At 45.7% G+C, this 21875-nt stretch overlaps 1 protein-coding gene across 1 annotated transcript in view; it reads right to left on the bottom strand.

Annotated features, from left to right (window-relative positions):
• The window catches only part of EXOC3 (exocyst complex component 3), a gene marked incomplete in the record, with an annotated part of 966706 nt that overhangs the window by 204286 nt on the left and 740545 nt on the right, over window positions 1-21875 (bottom strand). The window contains 1 exon segment of the mRNA XM_044065090.1: window positions 7332-7493. Within this exon segment, the coding sequence (XP_043921025.1) occupies window positions 7332-7493 (162 nt within the window).

The following is a 21875-nucleotide window of genomic DNA, read 5'->3' as shown; positions in this document are numbered from 1 at the left end:
CATGTACACAAATGCATGGAACTAGCTATACCCAACAGAACCAAGCTGCCCTCATCCAAAAAAAGGAAGCCAATCTGGTGGTCCCCTGCCATTAATAAACTCTACAACAGAAGGAAAAAACTGTTGCAGAAAAAGGTGACATCTCAAGACTGGAAAAACTCCCTTATTAGTCTCAACAAAAAGCTGAGATCCCTCATCAAAACCTCTAAAGCCAGCTATGAAGGCAGAATTGTGGCAGACACTAAAAACAACCACAAAGCCTTCTATAGTTATATCAAGAATCTCCACGGCAATACCCAGGTTTGCTCTGAGTTACTGCACAATGGTACAACCTATACTGAGCCAACAGATACTGCCAACACACTGGCAGACAGATTCAGTGCCAACTTTACCTCTCTCTCCCCCCCAAAGGACCAATCACAATGCCGGAGGAATGTCAGGCACCCAGCATTACTGCAGCACAGGTTAAAGCTGTACTGTCCAATCCCAAGAATACAGCTTCCATTGGACCCGACAATATCCCTGGATGTGTTCTACATGAACTACAAAGTGAGCTGGCACCAAATCTGTGTGCCCTGTTCAATCACAGCCTCACCTCAGGCTTTGTCCCAACCGAATGGTGCACTGCTACAGTCATACCTCTCCATAAAGGGGAGCGACTACAGAACCTGGAAATTATTGCCCCATTAGCCTGACGAGTCTGATATGTAAGGCTATGGACAGCATCATCATGGACCTAATTAACAAGGATATAGTGAATCTCCAAACTCTAGATCCCAGGCAATATGGTTTTGTGAAAGGAAGATTATGCCTGCTCATCCTGGTTGACTTCTTTGAGTCAGTCAGCAGAGCTGTGCATGAGGGCAAGGCAGTTCATACAGCCTACCTCGATCTGGCCAAGGCTTTTGATACCATTCCCCACTCAGGAATTATTGATAAACTCACCAAACTAGGCATCAAACCCTATAATCACCAGGTGGGTTGCAAACTGGCTCGCAGATAGAACCCACAGCGTGAAAGTAGTGGACTCCATGCCAGACTACCAACCAGTCACAAGTGGAGTCCCACAGGGATCAGTCAGGGGTCCTCTCCTGTTTGGAATCTACTTCTCAGAAGTCCAGGCCAACACGGAGAGACTCTGGCTGACCAAGTTCGCAGATGACTGCAATCTGGGAGCCATTATTAACTCCACAAGTGATGTAGACATCCTACAGAAAGGCTTCTCTGAGACCAATGACTGGTGTCGAAACCATGGCCTTAAGCTTAATGCCAAAAAATGCATTGTCATCCCCTTTGGGAAAAACTCAGTTCCCACTAATTACCACATCGATGGGAGCCCACAGAACAAAGAGATCTGGGGACATAGGTTGACAGCAACCTCTCTTTTGACCACCACATTGCCACTGTGGTCAGAAAGTCCTTCTATGTGGCACATCTCACTACCAAGGGTTTTGCATCCAGGAAGAAAGAGGTCATCATTTCTCTCTACTCTTCCCTCATTAGGCCAATCATCGAGTATAATGCCCCATTTGGCATGTATCTCACTAGACACATACAACAGCTAGAAAGGCCACAAAAGTACCTCACAAAGAGGATCCTAGGCCTTAAACACATCCTACATGGACAGACTCAAAAAACTCCAGCTATTCTCTGTCTCATATCATCTACTAAGAGGCGATCTCTGCTTGACTTACAAAGCCATGTCTGACCCAGCTCTGTTAGAAATGCTACATCTAAAGAAATCCTAATCTCTCCGCACCACACCCTCCAGAGACCTCAACCTCATTACCACAATCAACAGAACATGCTGGAGGGACAGGTTCATAACCCAGAGACTGACCATGCTCTGGAATAGACTTCCCATACATGTCAAGCAGAGCATCTCACTGGCCCTCTTCAAGACAAATCTTGATGAGTGGATGGGAAATAGAAAGTTCACCCTGGGATCACTCCAGTGGCTCTTCTTGATAGAGGCAATGGGAACTAACGTCGGGCGGCATGATGCCAGGGCACTTCTATAGGCTAAGCTTGTAAAGGTTCCAGGGCCATTAGCCTAGCACACACCTATGAACACACACAAACACACACACACACACATATACATATACATATATATATATATATATATATATATATATATATATATATATATATACACACACATACATACATACATACATACACACACACACACACATTGGGAACTCTTCTGAATCCAAACACTGTTTGCACTTGTATCATTGGGTCCTTGTACGCAGCCTGCACCAATCCTACCAATGTTTCTGTGCCTTTGAACTATCTTATGACTGCTCAAATCAGCTTCTTTGGGATCCTGTCTTATGCTTTCTCCATGTCTAAGAATCCCAACTTAGACCCTTTCTTCATTTCTAGCTTCTTCTCAACTATCTGTCTCACTGGAAACATTGTGACAGTTGTGCTGCATCCTGATCTAAATCTGAACTACTCATCTCCCATCTTTTCTATTGCTCTCTGTATTTGTTTTCATGCAGTGCTACAGTGGTTTGATATGATTACACTGACCACAGCTGTGAATATTCCCTTTGGTCTTGAATACTAGCATTAGAATTTTTATTCTCCATTCACCTGGGATAAACCTCTCTTTCCATATTGCTATGAGTACCTTCTGGAGTGGCTTATCTCCTAATTCACTCAACGTTTTGACCAGATCTGCTGTGACCTTATCTCAGCCTGCTGCTTTCCCTGACCTAATTTTCCTCAGTGCAGGTTCTTACTACTTCTACAGTGGGTCTGGGGCAGTACAGCTTCTCTGGAGTTTTCTTCATTCAGAAGCTGCTGGAGGCTCCATCTGCCTTTAATACCCAGTGGACTGATAAGAAAGTAATTATTGGCATTCCTTATGAAGAGTGTCTGGTAACTATATTGTTAATTTTTCTGTCTTTGCCTTGCAACCTGATAATTTTCTTGTCCCTCTTGCAGAGACCATTTCTAGATGATGACAGCGTGCCTCTGACGCCTTGGTCTTTGTCACTGTAATTGTGCTTTGAACTTCTTTCTTGGACAACCAGTATTTTTTCTTAGCCTGGTCAGTCATTTCCATCTCCCACTTTTTCCTGCAAAACTTTTTTCTTTCTTTTGATAACTTTTGCATTCCACCACCAGCTTTCTTTATGTACCTCATTTACACACAGAGATCAGCCTCATAACTGTTCTGCAGTCCTCACACTTGATACTTTGAGGTGCTGCCATTCAACTCCACCTGTTTCCTTTCTGTCCTGACTTGCTACAGCCCCGAGTATATCCTCGAACTCTCTGTGCTCATCTCCAACCCAGTTTCTGTTGACCTTAAGAGCTTTTACTTAACCAATGCTTGCAGCCAATTGTGGCTAACAGTGGTTCATGCTGCCAAATGACCTTTTCACGAGGGATGACTTTGCAATTGCTGATTTTACCAATGCCCTTTCCTTACTAAGAGAAAGTCTACTGGAGTTCTATGTTGGCCACTCTAGTATGTGATCTTGTGACAGACTTTCTTACTGAACAATGTGTTGGACCCCATCAAGTCATTTCCCAGGCAAAAGCCCTGTTGTCCAACCCATGTGGACGCAGGCTGTCCTCATATCCTGTTCTGTCTGACCAGGTATGTATATTCAGATCCCCCATTATTAACAACTCATGCTGTCCTGCTTTATCCAACAAGTCATGCAACTACTGCCTGAATGCAATCTTTTCCTTGCTATCACAACTATACTGTGAGGCATCGGCTGAGATTATAAACACTGTCCACTCCTTCCACTGCAGTCTGATTTCCACAAGTCTGTCACTAATTCTGATGACATCCCTCACTCTTCTAAAGCCTCTCTCTCACCACAATTTCCACACCATTTCTAATCTGACCTCTCCTTAAATAGTATATGCTGAATCTAAGCCAAGTAGCTTAGTTGCACTGCCATTCCATATAATCTCCTGGATATAAGGGATGCCCAGCCTCCTCCTCATAATCACATCATCCACTTTCAAGCTGCACCGTACTAGTGAACCTATACTAGGTGTAGCTTATGCTTGGTAAGTTGACTGGTTTGGACCAAGAAACTGGACACTGGACAAACAGGAGATTATTGAATCTGATTGCTGTGCTTAATGGCAGGCTCACACTGGTTGATAAAGGCATGCAGACCCCTCATCTTTAGCATTGGTATGTCAGAGAAGCTACTGTCACCAGCAAATATCCATTCCCATTTCTGCCAACATAAGTCAACATGACCAAATCACCTACAGCCAATTGTTAAACCATTGGGTGGCTAGCCCTGTCACAGCATGCAGTGTGTGATCTGTGGTGTTCTACCTAGAGAATACTGCACACCACAGTTGATGCCTAAAAGTGGTTGATCTGCGCAACTCTTTCCCTGATAGGCACCATCTAGGTATCAGTACTACTGACCAAAACTCCATTCTTGGAGGAGACTAAGATGGAAACTCTTAGCATGTTTTTGGGAGGTGGGAGAAACCCCTCTAAGATGATAAAATTGGCTTTCTGTGATCCCAAGGAAACTGAGAAGTGGATATTTCCACATGAAAAGGCTTGGCAACAAGAATTACAATTCTAAAGCAATCTGGATAATTTAGACTGGTGCAAATTAAAAAAAAAGACTGCATTATAATAAATACAGAAAGGTACATAAAGAGTTCCATTATTCATAGGTTCATAGGTAAATACTAGGCTCTATCGCAGACTTGGGCATTGTACGGCCTGCAGGCCACATCTGTTCCTTTGGCTGTCCTAACCGGCCCGTGGGAAGTCAGACAAAACCCTTGGAATTATCTGATTGTGTCTGTTCATCTTTTATTCATTGCGTCGTGCATCTTTATTACCGCGCGGGATTTAACTTTCATTCGCTGCTTCTTCTTAAGAGAATTTACACTTAGCTGCTGTTGCTTCTGGAGGAGGGGAATTATTTAGCTGTTCATTACTGCTGCACGGAATCACATCTGCATTTAGCTGTTCATTACTGCTGCACGGAATCGTGTGTGTGTGTGTGTGTGTGTGTGTGTGTGTGTGTATGTATGTAATTCCCCAAATAGAGATAACTGGTAGCTAGTGTTATTGCTCAGACTCAAACTCTGTACCGTAGGCACAAGACACAAGAGCATGAATTCTCTACCCCTACCACCACTGAGAAACCGCTTTTTATAAGGCTGTTTTGGGCACGGGTAGAGACCCTATTTTAACAAACAGCGCATTGGGAGAAAAGGCTTGTGACCATCTTTCATGAAATGCATGGTACAGTAGCACAAAACCTTTTATTCTAGCAACCTTCGAAGATTATATACAAACAATATTTAAAATGTGCCCCTGGTTTTGAGACTTTGTCTCCCCCATATAAAATTTGGCTTTTTCCAGATTTCTTTTGCTAATTGAGAGATATGGTTGAGTGTCAAGTGTATTCTATATGAGTGAGTGTCAAGTGCATTTTACAAGGAGCTGAGAGCTTCAGGAGAAGAAAAGTTTAGTGCTGCTTATGCCAAGTCTGTTTACAATGTGCAGCTGTTGTTTAGCAAATGATAATCACTATTGTGCTAAAGTACTTAAAAGCATCGTTAGTAGCACAACAGATAGCATACTTACGTTTGATGCAGAAGGCTGTGGGCTCTACACCCACAGTATGTAGATGGATTGCTAATCCCATACTGTGCTGTACTTTAAAGGGGGTGGGTGCTGCAGTCCTCGGTTACAGATCTATTTAATGTGGGATTATTTACATGACTTACTTCTGTAGAGATTGTGCATTGACTGATATTGGTTGACTGTAATGACAGAAGTTTGAGTAGAGACTTTTACTGACAAAATGTTCTGAATTGGGCAGGTTTTTCATTTCGGTTCATACATTTGGTTTCATTGCTTACTGGAAAAATGTATGAAACTTCAAAATTAAAACACGCTCTAACCTGGTGCTGTATTATACAGGGAATATAATTTAATACAATCAGGAAGGTGTATTCATATATGCATGGCCCTAAAATGTGCAAGGCACCTATGATTGAAAAACAGCCCAAAGGTAAACTTTATCCTCCATTGGCCAGATGCATTTTCTTGGAATGTGAGTTTCAATGCTGTTTCAATGAAAGTGAGTTTCAAAGGCAGAGTAGTTTTAATGCTAAGTCTGTTTTCACTGTGAGACTGTATTGATTTGTTTAGCAAATGTCTATCAGTGTTTGTGCTATAAAATTTGAAATACGTTTTAAATTAAATCCAAATACAATTGGTTCATAAATTAGTACAGTACTAAGCTAACTGTTGATTAAATAGTGAGGTAATGTTGGTGTTTTTACTTTGCTTGTTTTACATTTTCATAGCCTAATTGTAACATCTACCAATCGCAGTTAATCAAAACCATACAATTTACTGCTTTTTATAACACAATAAAATTAATATGGAGCAGAATATAGTTCAGCCTATTGGTCTGGCCCTCCAAAACAGCCAAAGTTTCTCATGTGGCCCCTTGGGAAAACTAAATTGCCCACCCCTGGTCTATCAGGTCTATACCACATAATTGCACACACTAAATGTTGAACACCTCTTTGTCGAACCCTACCTGTCAAAGTTTTTATCTGAATGGTCATTTCAGTGAACTTTTTTCCCATGGTAAGTAACCAGAGGGCCATTATTGTAAGTTTACCCTTTTCCCCACTGTAGTGCGATCTTGGACTTGGTATATTTAGTTGGGAAGTGAGGAGTGGGTTTTAAAAATGTTTTTGTTGGGGTCAGTAGGTTTTACCATGGGAAACAGTTTTGCTGAAACGATCGTTTGAAGGATGGAGTTTTGACAAATAAGGTTCAAAGAAAAGGGGTCGACGATGTGATATAGACCCAGCTCTATTAGTCTACAGACTTTCACATGCCTAGCCAATAACTAGAAGTCAGAATCAAACTCTGTACCTTGTACTTGTGAGTTAAAGACCTTAACCATTATTCCAACCCCCCACTGTGGGTGATAGGGTCACTTTCTTTGCTGTTGCAGTTATCAAGCAGAGAGAGAACTCTTGCTGTACAGACAAACATGTTTGCTGTACTTCAGGTGGTTCCCTTTCACATTCTTGAATTACTGCACTATTCTTACTGTGCGATCCTGCTTAAAGACAGAATAGTATGTTAATGCTGTGACAGAATTAAGTTAAAATGCTAATTCCATTATTTTGTTACACATGGAAATATATTAAAAAAATCAGAAAGTAATTTGTCGCAGATGAAAATAATGCACTAGAGAATGAAAACACAACAGAACATGTAGCTGTGCATTACATAACTGCAAGAAAATCCACAGATAAGATAATTGTGAGGGCAAAATACTTACTGCTGAAAGTTTCCTAAAGATGACACGGAATTGTTCAGCTTCTCTTGTCATTCGTTCAGCACCCTCTTTCCTTTCCTCTGCATTCTTGAAAGTAATACGTTTTTGCAGGATAGCTTTTATGTATTCCATTACCACCCTTCTATGTGCTTCAACAGTGATTTTCTGAGGGGTAAAGACATACTCTCTATTAAAATGCTTTCATGTGCACATATCCAGTTCTGAATTTCCATTATAAAACTTCATTTCTGTGGCAGTGGAGTCTTAACCCAAGAAAGCTACTACACTGCAAATGCAAATCGAATCGCATTTCAAGAACTAGCTCCCCTGACCTCAAACGACAGCAAGCTGAATACAATATTTATCCTACAGTACATTATATGCTAATATAAAACACATTTGCTGAATGCACTTCAAAAACTCTTATTTTGCTAACAAAACTAGAATAAAGCTGTCAATTATGCTCAAGTGAAACTGAAATTATGCTTGTATATTTACAGTGGACTACAAACACTAGCAGAATCATCTTCCATTGATATTACAGGGGCAAAATACTTTATTCTGTGTGGCTGAAATATTTTTATGCTTTTTTTCTTTGTTAATTTAAGATATTCTAGAAATCTACAGTTCTACTTTTAAGTTTGAACAATCGACCATCCCATGGGAATCTATGTGCACATAATATAATGTTACACATGCTGTTCTACAAGTATGAATTAAAGTACAGTTTGTACCTACCATAAATGTTGATGTTCGAGTGTAGACACTGCTGCAGTCATTACACTTGGGTTATGTGGTCAGGTGGTTCCCCAGTCAGCTTGAGTTCCAAAGTCTTGGTCCGGCGTCGGTTGCTGTCGCTTCTTCCCTGATGTCAGTGCGACAGAGGTATATAAGATGCAGACGACGCCATTTTCTTCAGTTTTTCTTGCCCCAGATGTCAGGTGCCTCTAAATATGTAGGAAATTGCAATTGCTAATAAAACATACATAAAAAAAGCAAAAAACAACTTACAGCTACCAGCAAATACTCCCCATAGGTAGTAAGGGTAGAAGACATAGGTACGTACCAGCCAGTAAGACGGGAAGGTAACCTGGACTGCAGCAGTGTCTACACTCGAACATCTACATTTATGGTAGGTACAAAACTGTACTATGTTCATCGTGTGACACTGCTGCAGTAATTACACTTGGGTGGATTCCCAAAACTGAGGTAGGGAGGATGGATCTATTAGGGGTGGCTATAAGGCCCTGCAGCACAGCAGTGGCAAAGCCAGCTCTGGATTTGGAATATAAAGGCAAATGGTAATGTTTGGTGAAGGTATGTACAGAACTCCATGTTGCTGCTTCTAAAATATCCTTGGTAGGCACTCCTCTGAGGTAGGCAGTTGAAGTGGCTGTTGCCCTGGCGGAGTGAGATCTAATGCTGCTAGGTACAGGTTTCCCATGGTGGGTATAGCAAAAACGTATACAGTGAGCTATCCACTTTGAAATAGTCTGCTTTGAAATGGCTTTTCCCTGTGCTCCTGCAGCGTATGCTACCAATAATTGCTCATATTTTCTGAAAGCTTTGGTTTTGCCCAAGTAGAAGCATAACTGTCTGTGAATGTCCAAGGAATGTAGTAGTCTCTCCCCTTTGTTCTGTGGTTTTGGATAAAAAGTTGGCAAGTGAATAGTTTGGTTTAGAGCCACACTTGATATTATCTTAGGCATAAACGTAGAGTTAGTTCTTAAGGACACCCTGTCCTGGTGGAAGATGAGGAAAGGTTCCACTGCCATTAGTGCCTGTAATTCCGAAACTCTTTTTGCTGATGTTATTGCCAGTAGCAGAGCAGTCTTCCAAGAGATGTATTTTAATTCTGCCGTGTTAGCTGGCTTAAAAGGAGGTAAAGTTAATTTTTCCAAAACAAAGTTGAGGTCCCAAGTTGGTGTAGGTGCTCTACGGGGCGGTCTCATGTTTTTAGCCCCTCTGAGGTACTGTCTGAGCAAAGGATTTGAAAAAACGGATGGATCCGTGTTGTAATGAGCAGAAATGGCTGAGGCATGAATCTTGATGGATGAGAAGGAGAGGCACTTGTCCAGCATCTCAGTTAAGTATTGAAGTATCTGAGGAATGTTTGGGACAAGAGGGTCAAGGCTGTGTGCTTGGTTCCAGGCACAGAATCTCTTCCATTTATCTGAGTAGGCTTTCCTGGTGTTAGGCCTTCTGGCTTCCAGAATAACATCCATAACAGCTTTGGAGAGAGGCAATGCTTGATTGGTTAAGGAATTTTCCATGTAGCTAGATTTAAGGTCTTTAGCTGGCTGTGAAGTATCTGATTGTTGTGTTGTGTCAACAGCTGTGGGATTTGAGGCAAAATCCAGGGTGGTTCTTGTGCCAAGTTCGATTGGGTACCAGTGCTGGCGTGGCCAGTCTGGTGCAATCAGGATCATCTTTGGCTCTTCCTGCCTGGCTTTTTTTATGAGTACCTTTGGAAGGAGAGGTAAAGGAGGGAAAGCGTATACTTGTAGTTTTTTCCAGTTGAATGAGAGGGCAGCCACTTTCCATGCTTGTGGATGGTAGCTCCTTGTGCAGAATTTCTGTAGTTGGCAGTTCATTGGGGATGCAAACAGGTCCATGTCTGGTTTTCCCCATTTTTGTGCTATCATTCTGAATATTTGTGGACTCAATTGCCATTCGTGAGGATCCATGATGTTTCTGCTTAGGTAATCTGCCAGTGTGTTTTTCTCTCCTGGCAGGAATTGTGCCTGCAGATGAACTTGGTAGTTTAAAGCTGTGTTCCACAAGTTCATGGCTTGTCTGCAGAGGGGGTAGGAGTGTGTGCCCCCTTGCTTATGTACCACATAACTGTGGTGTTGTCTGTCTTTAGTAGTAGTTGTCCTGGATGTAGCAGGTCCTTGAAAGATATAATTGCATTTTGTACAGCTAGCATCTCTTTTTGATTGGTGTTAAGATGTCTTTGTTCTGTGGGCCACTAGCCCTGAATACATTTTCCTGACATGTGTGCTCCCCAGGCGTAATCCGAAACATCTGTTGTCAGTGTCTGCCTGGCTGTGGGTTGAGTAAAAGGCTGTCCATTGTTGAGGTGACGAGCTTGAGCCCACCAATGAAACTCCTGCTGTAGGCAAGGAATTAGTGGTATAACTGTTTCCAAATTTTGACAGTGTTGAGACCATACATTCTTTAGGAACCATTGTAGTTTCCTCATATGCAGTCTGGCATATGGAATTAGTAGTATGCAAGATGCCATGTAGCCCAAGGCCTGCAGAATTTTTCTTGCAGGGAGTTGGGTCTTTGTTGCCATTAAATGAAAATACTGAGTCAGTTGTCCTTGCTTGTCTGGCGTGAGATAAGCCATCTGGGCCATTGTGTTTAAGCTGGCACCCAGGAATATTATCTGTTGTGAGGGCACTAGTTTTGATTTCTTTTCGTTTACTGTGTACCCCAGGCAACTTGCTTTAGAAGAGTGTCCCTGCTCTCTGCTTGGATTAGGCAGTCGTGCAGGTATGGGTAAATTTGAATTCCTTTTTGCCTGCAAAATGCAATTACTGGTGCCAGGCACTTTGTGAAGACCCTGGGCGCAGTAGATAAGCCAAAGGGCAGTGCAGAGAACTGATAGTGCATTGAACCTGCTAGAAATCTGAGGTATCTTCTGCAGTTTTGTCTGAAAGGGACATGCAGGTATGTCTCTGAGGTCCAAAGTCACGAGCCAAGCTTTCTTGCCCAGCATGGGAAGAAGCTGCTTTAGTGTCAACATTTTGAATTTTGGAATATCCAGGTAAGTATTCAGAGAAGAAAGATCCAGAATGTCTCTCCAGGCTTTGTCCTTTCTGGGAACCAGAAAGAGTCTGAGTAAAATCCTTGTCCTGGATCTTGTGGTGGTACCTTTTGAACAGCTCTCATGTCCATGAGTGCTGTAATCTGTTTTTGAGCCTCTGCCCATTGATTTGGTGGCAGACTTGGCATTCCTTTTAACCTTGGAAGAGTGTGGAAGTGGAACCTGTAACCTTGAGATATGATGTTGAGAACCCATTTATCTTTGGTGATGCAATGCCAATTGTGATAGAAAAGAGCCAGTTTTCCTCCTAAGGGGGCTGCCAAGAGAGAACTGTTTGGCAGCTGTAGTGGGTAGTCATTGACACTGTTTTTTATAAGACTGAGGTCTGTCTTCCCCTTCTTTCTGGCCTGGAGTACCCCATTGTCGAGGTCTGTAAGGGCCTTGTGTCTGACCTCTACCTCTTGGATGTCTACATCTGCCCCTTTGAGGTCTGTCTGTGACTGGAAAGGACCAATTTTTTGTTGGCCAATTTCTGCTAAAACGAGGAGGTTGAACCTGTAAGAAATCTTTGACCGTTTGCATAGATTTTGCCTTATCCTCCATCTTTTTTAATACCTCCTCTGCCTTAACTCCAAACAACACATCCCGCTGCAAAGGTGCATCCAGTAATTTGGCCTTAACATGATCTGGTAGCGTATGTTCTTTTAACCAAGCATGCCTTCTAATGACAGAGCCTGTAACTGCTGCTCTACAGGAGGCCTCTAAGGAATCAAAACCACATTGCAAAGTATGTTTTCCCACTTGTTCAGCTGCATGCAATAAATCCTGCATTTCTTTCAAATTAGGAGGATCAGAATCTGGAAGCATTTTTTGTTTCAACTGAGACATTAGAAATTGCTGATATTTTAGCATGTGAAACTGGCAATTCAAGGCTCTCATGGCTAAAGTTGCAGATGTATAAATTTTCTTGCCCCATCTGTCTAATGCTCTGGAATCTCTTGTCAGAGGGGACTGGGTTTTGAGCTGACAAGGCCTTAATCCCTTTGGGCCCCTGAGAAATAGTTTCAGGGTCAGCAACAGGGCTTTTGTATAGAAATCTGTGAGAGTCAGGGACTCTGTAATATCTATCTGGCTTAACTGGGGTTAGTGGTAAGGAGTCAGGGTTTAAGCTGGATTCAGTGTATACATCATCCACAATATCTAACACTGGCGGAATAGCAAGGGGTCTGTGTTGAGGTAATAAAAGGAAGTCTCTGAGCCTTTTCTTGGATTCTGAGTAATCCTGGCCTTCCCAGTGGAAATGCTCCCTCATGGTATGTAAGGACTCCCCAAAGGAGTAGTCCTCAGGTGGAGAGGCTGATGGAACTGATTTCTCAGCATCAGAATCCTCATAAGGGGGTAAGGAATACCTTAGGTCTGAGGATGAATCAGAGGAAATGGACACCTGGTCTGAAGATTCATAGTCTGCATCTTGTCTGGGCCTTTTATCTGGAAGGGTTTGGGACCCTCTGATCAGGGTGATTAGGTCTTCGGCCATTTTTCGCATTTGTTTCTTAGGCATGGAAGCCTGCCCTGGAGATTGCTGTGTCTGTTTCTTTGCTTTTAAGGGAGGCTTAGACTTAACAGAGGGTTTAATAGTTAACTGGGTAGGTCTGAAAACACCCTCTGAAGCTGTGGATTGTTCAGCTACTTCGGTTCCCTCTGCAGAATTAAGTTCGGTAATCTGAATACCAAGGGCGTCCGAAGGCCCAGCCAGCTCCACGTGGGAGTCAGAGGCGGTCTGCGTAGGCGCCTCGCTGAAAATTGGAGAACGGGCGACCGGCCTAGAAGAGGCCTCGTCATCAGTCTTGGGCCTCGGATGCCTGTCCTTGTCCTTTTTATAAATTCCAGTAGTCGGTAGTTCCGACGGCATGGCGTAATTAAATTTTCTGCCAAAATAATGTTTGGCAAAATCAAACCAACGTTTAATAGTGCGCTTGTTAAACCTAGCGCAAAACCGACAACCAGTGACGTCGTGGTCTGGGCCTAGGCATGGGATACAGTAGGAGTGGAAATCCTTATGAGGTATTTGCTTCCCACAAGAAATACAATTATTAACTTTTACTGACATCTGTCTGAGGCAAGAAAAAGTTTCCCCAGTGGGGTACTTAGCTTTTTAGAAGACTTTGGTTCTGGATTTGGAATGAAAATCTCAGGAGTCGGCCGACCTGCACTGGCGATCTGCTTCTACTTCGGGTACTGCACGGCAAAAAAGACTGAAGAAAATGGCGTTGGTTGCAAATTATATACCCCTGTCGCACTGATGTCAGGGAAGAAGCGACAGCAACCGACGCCGGGCCAAGACTTTGGAACTCAGGCCGACTGGGGAACCGCCTGACGGCAGGATAACCCACGTGTAATGACTGCAGCAGTGTCACACGAACTTCTGCCAAATTAACTCTTTTCCTCATAACATTTGCACTAGGACTTCTCTCATTACCTTCTTTAATGGTTTCATCTAAGTGTAGAAGTTATCAAGTGCTACACACAGCAGTCTGCTCCCTGAAATAATTAGTTTACATCTATCTAATAATGCCTGCCAAAAAATAAGAAGTTATGTACTCACCATAACATTCCATCTGAGTAGGTAAACTTTATTTGTCTGCAACCTTTGGGAATCGGATCCGAGCCGGCAATCTTTCACAGCTTAGATCCGAGCTCCTAGCTCCTCCCCTTCACTCATAATTCCCTGCCAACCCTGACTGACCTCAGATCAAGTTTGCCCATAACCAATACGGCTAAGAAAGAAACTAACTACCTTTCTAAAAGGGCAGAATAAAACATCTGGCCAAATAACATCCGAAGGTCAGGGGGAAGGAGAGTGGGACGGTTGCAGACAAATGAAGTTTACCTACTCAGATGGAACGTTATGGTGAGTACATAACTTCTTAATCTGAAGTAGTTAACTTCATTTGTCAGCAACCTTTGGGACAGAATCCCCAGCTACCTTGACCTTGGGCGGCCTTCATGGAAGGAAGTTCCGGAGCACTGCAGAGACAAAGGATGCTCTCCCTCTGGAGATAATATCCAACTTATAATGGTTGATGAAGGTATGAGGTGAAGCCCAGGTGGCTGCTGAACAAATGTCATCCAGGGATACTCTAGACCGAAAGGCAGCAGAAGTGGACATGGACCGAGTAGAGTGGGCACAGACTCCCTGAGGTGCGGGCCTGCCAGAACTTTCATAAGCCAAAAGAATACATTGCGAGATCCACCTCGACAAGGTGACCTTTGACACAGATTTACCCAAGTTAAATTTGGCAAAGGAGACGAACAACTGGTCGGATTGCCTATGACCAGCCGTTCTATGAATGTAAAAATGGAGCTGTCTATGTACATCTAAAGAATGTAGTTTGTATTCTCCTTTGTTCTGGTATTTAGGAAAGAAAACTGGCAGGTTAATGGACTGGTTAATATTTGCCTCGGAAGCAACCTTAGGAAGGAATGAGGGATTGGTCCTGAGGTAAACCCTATCCTTATGGAAGGTCAAGTAAGGAGGTTTTACACATAGGGCTTGAAGTTCAGAGACCCTCCTAGCTGAAGTAATAGCGATGAGAAAGGCTGTTTTCCATGATAGATGTTTGAGGTCGACTGACGCTGCAGGTTCAAAGGGGGGAGCTGTCAAGGCCTGAAGTACTAAAGTCAAATCCCAGGGAGGCACGACTTCCTGTTTTGGAGGTCTGAGTAGGAAGGTGCCCTTCAGAAAGGTCTTACATAACTTCGTGGTGATCAACGGACCCAGATCATGTCCCACGTGGTAATGAGAAATAGCTGCTAGTTGAACTTTGACTGTAGAACAGCTAGCCCCCTGATGAAAAAGCCCTGAAAGGAAATCTAAAGCGGCAGGCAACGGAGCTATGAAAAAGTCCAGGTTCTGACGCTCCGCCCAAATAGCGAAACATCTCCATTTACTACTGTAGACTTTCCTAGTAGAAGGTTTGTGCGCTGCTACTAGGATAGCTTTAACTGGGGAGGAGATGCCGGGAGTCCTAGCTACGAGTGGAACTGGAGCAACCAAGCCGTAAGCTTGGAGATTGTCCAGGTTCGGAACTGGGAGGTCTAGGGGGTGGGAAATCAGAACCGGGAGGGGATCTAGAATCCAAGGCAGATTCACTAGATGAGACCAGAGATAAGGGAACCAAGCTTGACGAGGCCAGAATGGGGCAATGAGGATCATTTTGCTCCCCAACCGACTGGCTTTCTGTAGAAGCTTCAGCATCAGAGGTAGAGGGGGTAAGCATAAAGTAGACCGGGAGGCCAAGCATGCACCAGAGCATCTCTCGGGATTCCCCGGCGGGGGGAATTAGAGCGAAGTAGTTGTTGCATTTCGTGTTTAAAGGCGAGGCAAAGAGATCGCAACAGGGTTGCCCCCATACGGCAAATATCCACTTCGCTACCTGGGGATTGAGAGACCACTCGTAAGGTGACAGGATGGTGTAACTGAGTTTGTCCGCCAGGATGTTGGACCATCCCGGAATGTGCGTGGCAATGAGAAAGCAGTTGGTGGAGATCGCCCATTCCCACACTCTCATAGCCTCTCGACACTCTCATAGCCTCTCGACAGAGTGGATAAGACCTGGTTCCCCTGTTTGTTGATGTACCAGACCACAGACATGTTGTCTGACTGGACTGCAACTGTTCCTATAGGAAGAAGGCTCTGAAGTGCTTGCAACGGCAACAGCACTGCCCTCATCTCTAGAACATTTATATGCAATGAGGTCTCTGTATCGTTCCACGTGCCTTGGACCATCCTGTCCGCATAATGCCCCCCCCCACCCAAGGCGAGAGGCGTCCGTGGTCACTGTGGCGAGTGGAGGGGCCATGGAGAAAGGGCGTCCCGCTTGGAGGTTCGGTGATTGCAACCACCATGCGAGAGCCCTTTTGCAAGCCTTGCTGAGGGGAATGGGGTGACTGAGGGGGTATTGACGAAAGGATCATTGGACTTGGAGAGTCCACTGCAAAACCCTCATGTTCAGGCGTGCCATGAGGAGCAAGGTAATTGAGGCCGCCATGGAGCCCAGAGCCCTCAGGACCAATCCCGCCGGAGGAGCCGATGATAGCAAAATGGCCCGCACATGTAGCCTCAGGGTTCGAAGTCGCTCAGTGGTTAAGAAGGCTAGTAAGTTGTTGGTGTCTAATCTGGCCCCGATAAAGTCTATCACCTGGGTCGGGTTGAGAGAGGATTTGTCCGTGTTGATGGTGATCCCCAGCCGGGGAGCAAGGTGGAGAAAGTAGTTCCTGGCTGAGCAGAGTAGATGCCTTGTTGGGGCGGTCAGGAGCCAGTCGTCTAGGTATGGAAACACCTGCATTCCCTGGAGCCTCAGGTGGGCCGCTATCACTGCTAATACCTTGGTGAACACCCTGGGGGCTGAGGTGAGACCGAAGGGAAGGACCCTGAACAGATAATGACTGGCTCCTAGCCGGAAGCGGAGAAACCTCCTGGATCGTTTGTCCATTAAAATGTGGTAGTACGCATCCTTGAGGTCTATCGAGCACATCCAGTCGCTCTCTCGCAAAAGGAGGAGAATGGATTGAAGGGTGACCATCCGGAACTTCTCCTTGGTTACTGACAGGTACAGGAGGGAGAGATAGAGGATTGGCCTTAGGTCCCCCGTCTTTTTTGGCACCAAAAAGAACCTGGAGTAGTAACCAGATTCGAACTGGTCTGTGGGGACGTGTTGGATGGCTCTTTTTCCTAAGAGCTGCTGAATTTCCGCAGCTGCGGCCTCCCTCTGATCGGGAGGGACATCGGGGAGGCGTTTGGGTGCTTGAAGGATGTGAGAAAAGGGAATATGGTATCCTCTGGATATGATGCGAAGCACCCAGCGGTCTGTTGTGATGGACTCCCAAGCTGCCAGGTGCCTCAAAAAACATCCCCCGACTACCTCCAGAGAGGAGCAGTCGGGCAACCCCTCAGGGTCGCTGGGTGGGCCGGTCAGAGAAAGCTTCTCTGGACCCACCATTCCTTGGGCCCCCTCTGCCTCTAGGGCAGCATCCACCCTGTCCTCCTCTGCCACGGAAGGACTGGGGGTCCGGAGCGGACTGGGATTGTTGCGACTTCCGGAACCACATCTTCTTCTGTCCCTTTTGGTTCTTGGAGAAGGACTTCTGGGAAGAAGAGAAGCAGACTCTGACGGCAGACAACGTCTTCCCGTCCTTTTCGCTCTGGACCAAGGTCTCGCGAACGGTCTTGCCAAACAGGGCAGAACCATTGAAAGAGGCATTCGCAAATGACGCCTTGAAGGGTTCCGGGAAATCACAATGCTGGAGCCAGGCCTGACGCCGCATCACGAGGCCTGCTCCGCTGGCTCTAGCGGCTCCCTCTGTGGCGTGGGACAAAATCCGCATAGAAGTGGTAGATATGGACCTGCAGGCCTCACAGAGTGGCTATACGAGTGGAGTACATCCGTTTGTCCTCCACCGACATGGACTCCGGGGGTGACGCAGCGTACTCCTTAATAAGGTCCCGCTGCAGTCGAATAACATGTGCCATGTAGTTCAGAGACCTCACCGAGAAGGTCGCTGAACTAAAGACCCGCTTCCCTAAACGGTCCATCAAATGGGACTCCATGCTCGGTGGGTGGACCGAGGGACTCTCCTGAGCTAATTCCCTCTTGGTGGCCGCCGCCACCAACATGGCATCTATGGGGGGACCCTTGCTCCAATGGGACCTCTCGGAGGGTGGACTAAGGATTTTGTCCGGGCATTTGGGGACTGGCTCCACAGTGTCTTGCTCCTTCCACACCCTAGTGGTAAATAAGGTCCACTAAGGGTCGGGCGGAGGGGACACCCAAGAGGTAGATGGGCCTGCTTCGAACGCCTCCAGGAACACGGATTCGTCCGAGGAAGCCTTGGGGGCAGACCACCCCCCTCTTATCCTGAGCAATTCCATGATGTCTCTGAAGGAGACATCCTCGGGGGGTGACCTTGGGGAGCCTTCCCCTTCATCCAAATCCATGTCTTCAGTCAAGGACACGGGGGAGTCCACGTGCCTCCTCTTGCACTTTCGCTTGTGAGGGACGTCCTCGGGGGGGCTGTCCGAGGAAGTCTCAAAAGCCACGTTCTGTTCCAGGGGAACGATCTGGGACATCAAAGCAGGCTGTCCCTGGGGCCGGGTGACGGAAGCCGGACCCAACAGAGAGGGAGTGCGGAGTGGAGCCGTAGCAAGGACCGGGGGCCTGGAAGCACTCGACAGCGCCCTCTCCACCACACTGAAAGCCGAAGGAGAGCTGCTCTCGCTCGGATCCGATAGACGGATCGGGGCCGGCGCCAACACCATCGGATCCAATGGACCAGTGTGCTCCAACCTAGACCGAGCCAAAGACGCACTGATACCTTAGATCCGAAGCTCAGCCCACGGCTCCGAGAGCATCCGACAAAAATGGACCCGACAGGCTCGAGGGAAGAGTCGGCGCCAAAGTACCTGATACTGTCGGCGTCGACCCACCCCCGGCTCCAGGGCTGCTCGGCACCGAAGGCTCCGAACCCGGGAAGCGGGTCAGAGAAGGAGCTATCGGAGCAAAGAAGGGTGTCGAGCTCCCCTCCGGAGGGGGGGGGAGGCAGGAGCACTCCCATCTGTAGTTGGGTCTGGAGAAACCTTTGCATCATCCGGTCCAAATCTGCGTCGGAAAGGCTGTGAGTTGATCTCAAAGAGGCCGAGGCTGGCCGGGAGTGCCGCCTCGATGACCTCGATGGAGATCGGGTCTCCTCCTCCTCGGGGTCTGATGAGAAGCATGGAGACCGGAGCCGAGAAGGAGGAGACCTAGAAGCCCTGGAGGGAGAAGACCGCTTAGCCGGGGGGCTGAAGTGGAGGCCTCGGCCCACCGCTTGTGGTGCTTCTCCCTCCTTTTTTCTTTCCTGGCCTCCCTCTCCTCCGGCGCTGCAACGGGAGTTTGAGTCCCGACCGGAGGGAGAGAGGCAGGAGTGGCCGCCGCCGAAGCCGGGGAGGAGGCCACAGAAGCACCGGAGGCTGAAGCCGAATCCGGGGGCAAAAGTCCAGCTAGGATTAACTTCGACCTCCGGTCCTTCAGTGCCCTGGGGTTGAACACCGCGCAGATAGAACACCCAGAGGAAAGGTGTTCAACCCCAAGGCACCGCACACACTGAGTGTGGCCATCCGCTGGGGAGAGCTTATGGCCACACTCGGTGCACTTAGAAAAGATGGGTTTAGGGGCCTCAGACATCCTAAAGAAAACCCACTCGTTAGGCCCCAAACACACAGCACACAGAAACGAACGACCAGCGAAGGGGAGGGAGGGAAAGTTTAACTAAAAGGGTTTAAACTAGGAAGTTTTGCACAAAAAAGGAACCTGAACACAACGCTCATACACACTTAAGGGGGATAAGAAAAAATGAGAAATTTCTCTTACAATACCCTGCGATACCAGGAGCTCAAGAACCTAGCTGCTGACAAGAAGCGCGGCAAACTAGATCTGATGTCAGTCAGGGTTGGCAGGGAATTATGGGTGAAGGGGAGGAGCTAGGAACTCGGATGTAAGCTGTGAAAGATTGCCGTCTCGGATCCGAGGTCGGATCCGATTTCCAAAGGTTGCTGACAAATGAAGTTAACTACTTCAGATTAAATAATACTCCTGCCATTCCTCAGTTATTCCATCACAGTTCGAGCCCCTTTGCTAATGCAGTTTTAAATTAACCACACACAGTTAGAAATGGGTGGCCACGGTGGTGCAGCAGTTAGCGTTGTCGCCTCACAGCAAGAGGTTCTCTGGTTCGATCCTCGGCTGGGGTGCCTTCTGTGTGGAGTCTGCATGTCCTCCCTGTGGTCATGTGGGTTTCCTCCGGGTGCTCCAGTTTCCTCTCATATCCCAAAGACATGCTGTAAGTGGATTGGACACTCTAAATTGGCCCTAGGCGTGAGTGCGTGCATGTGTGGAAGGTTGGGCTCCAGGCTGGCAACTCGACACCGTAAAACTCCACTGCCAATCATGAGCAGACACGTGATCTGCTGTGGTGACCCCTAACCGGGAAAAGCCGAAAGAAGAAGTAGTAGTTAGAAATGTTTCATAAAAATCAGCATATATTTAATAAAACACATTGCTAGGCAATATACAGTGATTTTGTTTTTAATGTTTGCACGTCATATTAACAGTCCTAATCAGACTGTGTCAACTGTCGCTTCTTAATTGCGCGAAAACTGTTTCACTCTTCACTGCATTAACACAGCTCACAGCCTAGTTTCACAGACATACAGTGCAATGAAAAAGTATATGCCCCCTTCCTGATTTCTTATTTTTTCACATATTTGTCACACTTAAATGTTTTAGATCATCAAACAAATGTAAATATTAGACAAAGATAACCCAAGTAAACACAAAATGCAGTTTTTAAGTGATGATTTTATTTATTATGGGAAAAAAACTATCCAAACTTACATGGCCCTATGTGCCACCCTTAGCAGCAGCAACTGTAATCAAGCGTTTGCGATAACTGGCAATGAGTCTTTCACATCACTGTTGAGGAATTTTGGCCCACTCTTCTTTGCAGAAATGTTTTAATTCAGCCATATTGAAGGGTTTCCGAGCATGAACCATCTTTTTAAGGTCATGAAACAACATCTCAATTGGATTCAAGTCCGGACTTTGACTAGGCCACTCCAAAACCTTCATTTTGTTTTTTTTAAGCCATTCAGAGGTGGACTTACTGGTGTGTTTTAGATCATTGTCCTGCTGCAGAATCCAAGTGTGCTTCAGCTTGAGGTCACGAACTGATGGCCGGACATTCTCCTTCAGGATTTTTTGGTAGAGAGGTGAATTCATGGTTACATCAATCACAGCAAGTCGTCCAGGTCCAGAAGCAGCAAAGCAGCCCCAGACCATCACACTACCACCACCATGTTTGACTGCTGGCATGATGTTCTTTTTCTGAAATGCTGTTTTACTTTTACGTCAGATGTAATGGGACGCACAGCTCCCAAAAAGTTCAACTTTTGTTTTGTCAGTCCACAGAATATTTTCCCAAAAGTCTTGGGGATCGTCAAGATGTTCTTTGGAAAAAGTGAGCTGAGCCTTCATGTTCACTTTGGTCAGCAGTAGTTTTTGCCTTGGAACTCTGTCATGCATATCATTTTTACCCAGTCTCTTTCTTATGGTTGAGTCATGAACACTGACCTTAACTGAGGCAGGTGAGGCCTGCAGTTCTTTAGATGTTGTTCTGGGTTCTTTTGTGACCTCTTGGATGAGTCGTTGCTGCGCTCTTGGGGTAATTTTTGTAGGCGGGCCACTCGGTTCACCACTGTTCCATGTTTTATCCATTTGTAGATAATGGCTCCCACTGTGGTTCGCTGGAGTTCCAAAGCTTTAGAAATGGCTTTGTAACTTTTCCAGACTGATAGATGTCAATTACTTTGTTTCTCATCTCCACTGGAATTTCTTTAGCTTGCTGCATAAATTTCTTTAGATCACGGCATGATGTCTTCCTTTTTTGGGATCTTTTGGCCGACTTCACTTTGTCTGACAGGTTCTATTTAAGTGATCTCTTGATTCAACAGGCTTGGCAGTAATCAGGCCTGGGTGTGGCTAGTGAAACTGAACTCAGCTTTCCCAAAAATGTGATTAACCACAGTTACTTCATGATTTAACAAGGGGGCAATTACTTTTTCACGTAAGGCCATGTAGGCTTGGATAGTTTTTTCCCCTTAATAAATAAAAATCATCACTTAAAAACTGCATTTTGTGTTTACTTGGGTTATCTTTGTCTAGTATTTGTCTAATATT

This window comes from Protopterus annectens, chromosome 3.part0 (assembly GCF_019279795.1).
Source record: "Protopterus annectens isolate FY-2018-M chromosome 3.part0, PAN1.0, whole genome shotgun sequence".
Classification (NCBI taxonomy): Eukaryota; Metazoa; Chordata; order Ceratodontiformes; family Protopteridae; genus Protopterus; species Protopterus annectens.
Note: the sequence above shows the minus strand (reverse complement) of the source record. Positions and strands in the feature narration are given on the sequence as shown.